At 43.4% G+C, this 9296-nt stretch overlaps 1 protein-coding gene across 1 annotated transcript; it reads left to right on the forward strand.

Annotated features, from left to right (window-relative positions):
* Window positions 1-645: 645 nt before the first annotated feature.
* LOC104943636 (baculoviral IAP repeat-containing protein 6-like) lies at window positions 646-8945 on the forward strand (the record flags this gene model as incomplete). The annotated part of the gene is made up of 8 exons (XM_010769089.1): window positions 646-777; window positions 1198-1359; window positions 1483-1656; window positions 3501-3700; window positions 4500-4833; window positions 5449-5666; window positions 8218-8382; window positions 8703-8945. Coding segments are annotated over 8 exons (1628 nt in total), but the record flags the coding sequence as incomplete, so codon positions are not given.
* Window positions 8946-9296: the final 351 nt, after the last annotated feature.

The following is a 9296-nucleotide window of genomic DNA, read 5'->3' on the forward strand; positions in this document are numbered from 1 at the left end:
AATATCTACATATAAAGACGGAGAAAGTAAACGATAAGGTTTATGGTTAAGTGTTAGCACCCCCATAACAAGCTCTTACGTTGATATTGGAGATTTCAATAAATTCAATTTTGAAAAAAAAACGGAACAAAACAAAACGAATATCCGAATAACGAAATTGAAACCCGAATAGTACTCCAACGAACGAATATTCGGATATTCGATTATACGGGTACAGCCCTACTGGACGCATCTCTCTGGGGTTCAGCCTCACAGTCAAATGGCCCTGCTGCAACATGTTTGTCATTTTATTTTATCCCAGACTCTGAGGACTGCTTTTTACTAAAGTCTTCTTTAATTAAATGCCACTTTTGATTTGTATATTTTTTATGAATATGTTTTCAGATTTGGGATTCAGCTTGTTTAACCTTCAGAAATAATTTCAATACAAATATACATAGTTGTAACCATTTAACATCAGACAATTTGTCAACAAAACACCGCAATAGCCACATCTACTGCCTCTAAGCCACATTTTCATTGAATATTTGTTCACTGTTTTAAGCTTAACAAAATGTATTTTGTTAAAATAACTAAATAAAGCCCCAGTAGGACTATTTTATTAAACTAATTTGATATCATTCTATCTTCTATTGATCCAAACAGACACACCAAGCATTACAGCCAAGCTGATCAATGAGCAGAAGGAGGACAAGGAGAAGAAGAACCATGAGGAGAAGGAGAAGATGAAAGCAGACAGCGGCTTCCAGGACAACTACAGTGTGGTCGTGGCCTCAGGTACTGTTGTGTGTTTCAAATACACTCCTCTGACAACAGAACACCTCTGAGTCTTACCCCGCAGACAACATCAAAATTAGATTAATAAAGGGAAATGTGTATATTATTCACCCACAAATAGAAAGCACCAAATAGATGGATGAATAGTAGAGCATCTGCAACAATGGAAAAATATCTACGATAAGATAGGATGGTCACAGTGTGTGTGTGTGTGTATGTTTTATCTATCCTAGGATCAGTTTCAGAGTCTAATAAGCACATGGCAGAGTTTTGACATGTATAATACTGGTATAATAGATAAGTCCTTGGTTGCTTTAAACTTCTGTATTTTGATCCAAAATAAATATGAACGTGTATTTCATTCGATGAAAACAAGGCACAGTCCAGTCCTGTCTCTATGTTCTCTGTGTCCGTATTCAGGCTTGAAGTCCCAGTCCAAGCGAGCTCTTTCAACACCCCCCAGACCTCCATCCAGGAGGGGTCGCGTGATGAGTGACAAGTTGACTGCTTCGTCCGGAGTGGACCCCTCAGCCAAAACCATCAGTGTGCCTGTCTTCCACCTCTACCACAAGCTGCTTCCAGGTACTGCAAACAGGGCAGGGTTCACATGCTCACTCACATCTGATGACATTCAAGTGTTTGAGTCTGAAACTGATCATCACGTATTAACGACGAGTGTTTGCCTTTTCCCTGTGCTCCCCTCAGGTCAGCCCCTCCCATCTGAGATGACTCTGGCCCAGCTCCTGACTCTCCTGTATGACCGCAAACTTCCACAGGGCTACCAGTCCATCAACCTGACCGTCAAACTGGGCTCCAAGGTCATCTCCGACCCAGGCCTCTCAAAAACAGACTCCTTCAAGAGGCTGCGCACGGAGAAAGGTACCAACAACAGCTCTAATGTTCATTCAACATTCATTTCTATTATTTCTGTTTCATACCAACATTTTGCCAATCCCATGTGGGAATTCAAGGCCACACTATTGACATATTCCGGTGAATCTGCAGATCTGCTCAGGCACCTTTTGTCTGTTTACCATGTCCTGCCCACTCTCCATAGTTCACATTATGGTCTGTTTGTGATTGATGGTTGTGTAATTCAGTACCATAGATGTTCTAATTTGAAGGACAAAATGGTTTGTTTTGTAAGTGTGTTTCTTTCCCCCCTCGAATGCACATGTGGAAGTCACGACGGCTCTTATGTACTGTTAAGTGTTCCATTAAGCCACACATTAAGCCAGCAACCAAGAGAAATCAATTTTCTCTTCTGTTTTTTGTCTTTCTTATCATATCGCCATGACTTTCAAAACTTGTAAAAAAAAAAAAAAGGAAATCCAAACCCTATCTGTGATTAAGGGATTACTCTCAACATCTGAACTGGCGGCTAGCAGTGCTGACGGCACAAAAGATCAGATCTTGCAGCTAACATTTTAGAGATAACAGAGTTCACATCAGGGGAGCTGGACTGTGGGTGTTAGCTCTCAGCCGTTTGAGCCCAGTGTGGTGACCATCAGCTATGGAGTGAGACTCACATGCAAATACAGCATGGCTGGCTACCTTAGGTATCAATTAATAATGTTCAGATTCTTTCTTGATTTTACATTTCATATTCTTGTTAACATTATTTGCATTTTAAAAACTCTCCCACCTTGTTAAATAGGCTTTGGCACTACTGCCTTTTAATGTGGTCATGCCAAAAAAGCCTTTTTGAATTTGAGAGGGTGAGAGAGGTCCAGCAAAGTGTTGGGTAGAAAAACACATCTAGAAAGTTGTGCCGAGCAATGAATCATCTGCCAGATTTCTCCTCTGTAAGAGATTATGAGTGGCTTTTAAGGGATGACCTATCAATAGACCAGAGTTTTATGTTATCATAAAACGGCAAGAATGTGCTTCTACAATAAACTGGTAGAGGGTAAGCATTAGTAGAGGGGGGTGTGGTGTGTCTTGCTTTCCACCCTTTGTTTCATTTTGAGCGTCTGACTTTGTCCTCACAACATGTGTAAACAAGGACATTAGGACGGTGTTTGCAGACATTAAGACCTGCTGATGAATGAGAGCCAGTGTTCCTCCTCCTCCTCCTTCTCTCTGCTGCGCTGTTGGAGCGATGGGAGTGATAGACTGATTATGTGCTTCACCACACAGCTCAACACTGAAGTCTAGAACAATTGAAATAAGATATTGCAACGAGGGAAAACATTATTAAACAGACACACATTCAAACACACATACTTTATACAAAACAACAGAATAGAATACAAATGAAATCCCCCAAAAATGTGATAATTAAGGAAACTAGGATGATAAATGAGAGGAAAGACAAAAAAATCAGTAATACTAATTATACATTTTTTAAATGATAGGCTTCAGACCAACAATACCACCATGCTAGTCAAAATGTAAACACACGTTTAAGCATATGTAAGGCTAAACCCCATTTAATACCCTCTTTATTTTTAAGGACCTTGCAATAATCGTGAAAAAAAGGAAAGCCACACTTAGCAGAAACAGCCACTGGCTTATAGCATTTAAATAAAAACATTAAAGTTGGGTTTTAAATGCAACACGTGTGAACAAATCTGACACCTTTTTCTCTTGTGTCCATCCCATACATCCCAGTTATAGATATTATATATTTCGTTTAGAGTAGGTTCTACATTTAATAAAGTGTCCAAAATGTGAGACAGTGCGTGAACACACAACAGGTCCTCTGTTTGCTCTGCTTGCAGTGGACCACTGTGACATGCTGAACAGCTGTCCTGAGGATGAGCCCATGACGCCAGGGGACGAAGGTCTGGACGCCGCAACGGACGAGTCTCTGCTAGAGACCAACCCCATCCAGTCCCCGCTGCAGGTCTTTGCAGGCATGGGGGGGCTGGCCCTCATCGCAGAGAGGCTGCCCATGCTCTACCCTGATGTCATTCAGCAGGTACCCTCACACAGAGATATGCTAAACAATAAAAGAACCAAGACAGTCAAGGAGGGCTTAATCTTGAACCAGTAGAGTGCGGCAGTGATGACGTATTTTGGTAGGCAGTCCCTAGGGTAGCGTCGCACGTGGTCCTTTGACACATTTTGAATTCTTTTTCGATATTTGGAATATTGTAGGAAAGAAGCTCTCAGGTGAATGCACATTTATAACACATAAACAACCACTTTTATGATTGTTGATGTGAAAAAGCAATCGACCAAATGAAAAGCTAACATAAGGCCATAAAGAAACTACAGTACGGTCACATGAATGCACGTCACCACCGCTAAGCTAAAGGAGGCTAATGTTAGTGTGGTCATGTTTAGTAGTCTTATTTATTCCCTTATTGGCAACTGCCGTTTTTAAGAAGCATAAAAGCTTCAGACATTCATGAGTGGGGTAGTTTCTGACCTTTTTTTATGTCGAGAACATAACATTTCAAATATTTTAAGCTTGATTTAAATGGAGATCTTTCTTTAGAGATCCAACCAAAAGAACGTTTAAAAATGAATAGACTTCAGGGCTCAATCCTGCACCACTCTATTGAAGCATGTTAAGAATAAACGCTTGAATTGAATGGTCATTTCATGAGATGAGTTTCATATTTCGTATTCACAGTATGTAGAGGGGACAGCCTCGTCTCCCTCAGCTTGAATTGGCTACATCATGACACTGCAAAGTTCTCGCCCTCCTCATTCTGCTGTCAGCATTGTCTCCCATAGCTCTCACCTTTGCTAACGTTCCACTCTGTCCCCAGGTGAGTGCCCCCGTAGTGCCCTCCGCTATGCAGGAGAAGCCCAAGGACAGCGACCAATTTGAGTGGGTGACCATCGAGCAGTCGGGCGAGCTGGTGTACGAGGCCCCCGAGTCCATCGCCGCTGAGCCCCCGCCAATCAACAAGCAGCAGACTCAGTCATCTTCCTCATCCTCAGCCTCAGTGCAGACCATGTCTCCCATCCCAGCCCACTCTCTGGCAGCGTTCGGCCTCTTCCTGCGCCTGCCAGGGTACGCAGAGGTGCTGCTGAAGGAGAGGAAGCATGCCCAGTGCCTGCTGCGCCTGGTGCTGGGGGTCACAGACGACGGAGAGGGCAGTAAGTCTGACCAATCAGCTGCCAGTACCATCAGAGTGTGCCTCACAAACAAATGGAGGTTTTCATGTCTGATTTGATTCTTACTTCTCTAGTCAGTTTAATATTCATCTCAAGATTCAAATGTTTTATTGTGATATACAAAATCTTAAGACCCAGACTCCTCCAACAATGCAACATAATATATATAAGACATAAAACAAAAATACAAATATTGCAAGAAATAACAAAATAGAAATAAATTAGTGCAAGAAAAAGTTGTAAAACTAATGCGCAAGTAATGCAGAAGAAGTGAAATATATACCTGTAAAATACAATAAGTTTAATTTAGCAGAGAATGCTTTAAGTGAATGCAGGAGTCTATTTACATGTACACATCATAAGATAAATAAGAACAGAATGTACAAAGATGTTGATGGGTTATTGATGTCAGAGTCTTTTTCCATCTTGTTTGGTGAGACATCAGGCCGCAGCTAGACAGACACAAACAGAATATCAATAGTGTCATTATTCAGTGGAAAGACATTGGTCATTACAAATAACAAAACAATTTCATAGCAGCATCACATTGTCTTCAGATGACCAGTAAATCAATGTTCTGCTTTGGCTTCCTCCCAGGTCACATCCTCCAGTCTCCGTCCGCCAACGTGCTGCCCACGCTGCCGTTCCATGTGCTGCGGGCGCTGTTCAGCACCACCCCTCTGACCACTGATGACGGAGTCCTGCTGCGCCGCATGGCTCTGGAGATCGGAGCAATCCACCTCATCCTGGCCTGTCTGTCAGCCCTCAGCCACCACGCTCCCCGCAACCCCAACGCCAACAGCAGCGTGTCCGAGGTACGGCCCACTGTTCAAAATAATGCATCATATTTATATAGCGCTTTTCCTAGTGCTCAAAAGGCGCGTTCACACCGCAGTACTTTTCCCACTTTAGTTCTGATATAGTTCCGAAATGTCGCGTTCACACCAAAAAGAGGGACTTTCGTGGGAGAAAAAGGTTCCCGTGTCTGATTGGCTGGGCGGAATGCAAACCACGCCCCGTCAAACTCCCAAAAACGTTTGTTAAGCCGCCATTTTATTAGCATTATTAGCATTAGCCCAGTGCAGAAACGCAGAGAGACTAATATGTCAACACAAAATAAAACATGGGAGCGTTGGAGATGAGGAGGTGTCGGCGTTCTGGCCGTTTACTCGGAAGGCTTCAGTAGAAGCTTCTGGGAGTCAGCAGCTTCTACTGAAGCCAGTCCCCAACTCCGGGGACTTCCAGCCGAGGACTTTGGGTGGCAGTATATGCCGTGAAGTTGTTTGCGGCCTGCCAGTAAACCAAAGCAGAAGAAGAAAAAGTGACGTCAGCGGCTTCATTTGCCTAATCCTCCCTCAGGGACTTATTCCGGTGTGAACGCGATCTGTACTTAGTTCATGAGAACTAAAGAGTTCTCATGAACTAAGTTCTGATGAACCTTTGTGGGAAAAGTACTGCGGTGTGAAAGCGCCTAAAGACCTTTATGGGGGGGGGGGGCTGCAGCGAACTCCCTGTCGCCCAACGTCCGGAGCTCAGTCCTGATGGGCTGCAGGGGGGGCGCAGCTAAGGTTGTTGATGGCTTTGGATGTAATGAGTGATATCATGAAGTCAATCTGGTGTTTGAAGGGTAGCCAGTGGGGGTCGTGGAGGATAGGGGTGATGTGGACGCAGTGTCGGGTGAAAGTGTGGAAGCAGACAGCAGAGTTATTCACACATACCAAGCAGCAGAATTATTCACACACAAGCCCACATACACAGACTTTAATAAGGCCAGCCATGTTCTGGAAGCTGTGTAAAGAGGGTAGCAGCATGCCTAGGGTTTGTTGTTGTTTTGGTGACACCCCTCTGTGTGACAAGCCAGAGACCTGTCACTGTGGCCGTCCATCAGCCCCCCCAGTCCAAGAGCTTCAATAAGAGCACAAATTAACAACATCAACTCCGAAACAAAAAATATGTTTTTCATCCATGTTGGCTGCTATATACTATATATTATTCATATAAAGCTAGAAAAAAATAAGCATGCTGTGATAGCTTGTCGGGAATACATTTTAATCTCCTTATTTGACGTATTACCTTTAGATATCTGAATGGAAATGTTTTCTAAGCTATCCAAGAGTCTTTCCTTTAAAGACATTCCTACATTTTTCTAATGTGAGGCTGTATAGGGAAACAACCATGAAGTTGTTTGCTTGATGTACAAATGTTTTATTTTCATGATTCCATAGTGGTGTATTTGAATGTATCTGGATACACCTTTTCAGACATGTATGTCAGAAAAGTTGAGAGCCTTTTGGATTAAATGAGCCCAATTTGAGTTATGTGTGATAGTTCCTATAGTAGACATTTCTTTGTATTCCTTGAGCGTTTTTTAAACTTGACATTGCTGTATAATTAATCTCGTGAAACTTTACAACCAAAAATGACAGACAGAGGTCAATCAAAGCGTGTATGTCTCACCCAGATGTATTGACAAAAAGAGTGTCTGGACAGTGTCTTCTATGTGGCTAATACTGTCGACTTTTGATATACCCCTGAAACTAATGAGTTTTATTCAGGGCCAGAGAATATAAACCATTTCTATTTTCCACTCCAACAATACACTGGAAAGCATTTTCCTTAAAAATAAGGGGAATTTAATACATTCTCAGAATGAGTATTCTTAAATCCCCAACCCAGAGCCATCCGTCTAACTCTAAAGGCCCAGATACACCGGCCCGAAATCGGCAGTAAATGGGAGTCGGGCCGAACATGAGCGTGGGCACGCCCTATTCGGAGTGGTGTGCGCCGCACCGTCGGGTCTTTTCTGCCGACCTGATGCCTTTTCTTGCCGATTCAACATGTTGAATCGGCGTCGGGAACACCACCAGAAGTCGGACAAAGGGATAACACTGATTGGCTGTTCAGCTAGCGAATCAGTGCATGAGAAGCGTTAACGGAAGTGAGGGAGGTAAACAAATGATTTAAAATGGAAGATGGAACACACACGGACGGCTATTTCACCTCATCGGTTTATAGAGCTCCTGTTCGTTCATGTTTTCAATGGACGAGAGTGAAAATGGAAAGAAAAACGCTATTTGTTGTTTGTTTATATAACGGAGTCTGTTCTTCTTCTCTGTCTTCCGGTTATTCTGGTTGTTGCCTCTTTTGAATGATGAATACACACTACCGCCGCCTGCTGGTAAGGAGAGTTATTGCCACTCACGCATGCGCAGTTCATACGTGCTCGGCTCGGATTTGCGGTGTGTTCCAGTGCGCGAAGTCGGCAAATACGCAGGAGAGTCCGGCGACGTAACTGTCGGCGTCGGCGACTTCTCAGGTGACTGGCCGGTGTATCTGGGCCTTAAACATTATTGTGTGTGTTGGCAGCCACAGATGTCCAGTTGTCACGGTGGTGGCACCAGTGAGGAGCAGCAGCTGTACTGGGCTAAAGGGACTGGTTTTGGTACTGGATCCACAGCCTCAGGCTGGGACGTTGAGCAGGCTCTCACCAAACAGCGGCTGGAAGAGGAACACGTCACCTGTCTGCTGCAGGTGAGTCCACTCAATGTCAGATCATTTTAAAGCCAGTTTTGAAAATAATTTGGATGGAGCCTAAACTTCTTTCAGAATTCCAACATTGTCCCAGCAATGGGGAAATGTACATTAGTACAACAGCAGAAGTATAGTGCTGATAAAGTGAAGAGAATAGACTTGCATATAAAAATAACTTAGTATGCACATGTTATCAATATTTAAAAAAACTAATACCAGATACATGTAAAGTGTGAACTTAAATGTGTCAATTAAGACAAAGTGGACATGGTTTTTTGGTAATTGGTCTAACAGTGTGTCTACATTGTTTTTCTCACCAGGTGTTAGCAAGCTACATCAACCCAGCCGGCTCCAGCAGCTGCCACAGTGCGGAGGCGTGCTCCGCAGAGACCCGAGCCTCCAACAGCTCTGCGCTGCCCGCCGTGCTGCATGAGCTGCTCTGCCAGTCCTGCCTCATCCCCGCCATGTCCTCCTACCTGCGCAACGACTCAGGTAGGCTCCATGATTTTACTAATGAAGGCCAAGACACCCAAAGCAAGAGGGAGTATTTTGACACCATGTAGTAATAACTGTCTTTGGCTGTAATTAACACTGATGAGTGTGGCTAAGAGAAAGAGCAACACACACAGACAGAGAGAGAGAGAGATTTAGAGGGAGTTTGTGTGCGATTCTGAATTATAATTAAGATTTAATTAACTTGCCAATATGCCACCAACACCCACAAATCATCTTTGTTAAGCTCGTTCGGTTTAGGAAGCATGTGTGTGAAATGAGCACAATTTGTGTGTGGTTTGATTATCTTGGATTTTAAATGCTACACCTCCTGAAAACAACACCTGATGAAGGTGAAGGGGGTCTAACTTTTCTGGGGTAAACCCTGAAATTAGGACGGTGGTAGCCCTTCAGTGCTTGGT

Source organism: Notothenia coriiceps, unplaced genomic scaffold, assembly GCF_000735185.1.
Source record: "Notothenia coriiceps isolate Sejong01 unplaced genomic scaffold, NC01 NC01_scaffold00006404, whole genome shotgun sequence".
Taxonomy (NCBI): domain Eukaryota; kingdom Metazoa; phylum Chordata; class Actinopteri; order Perciformes; family Nototheniidae; genus Notothenia; species Notothenia coriiceps.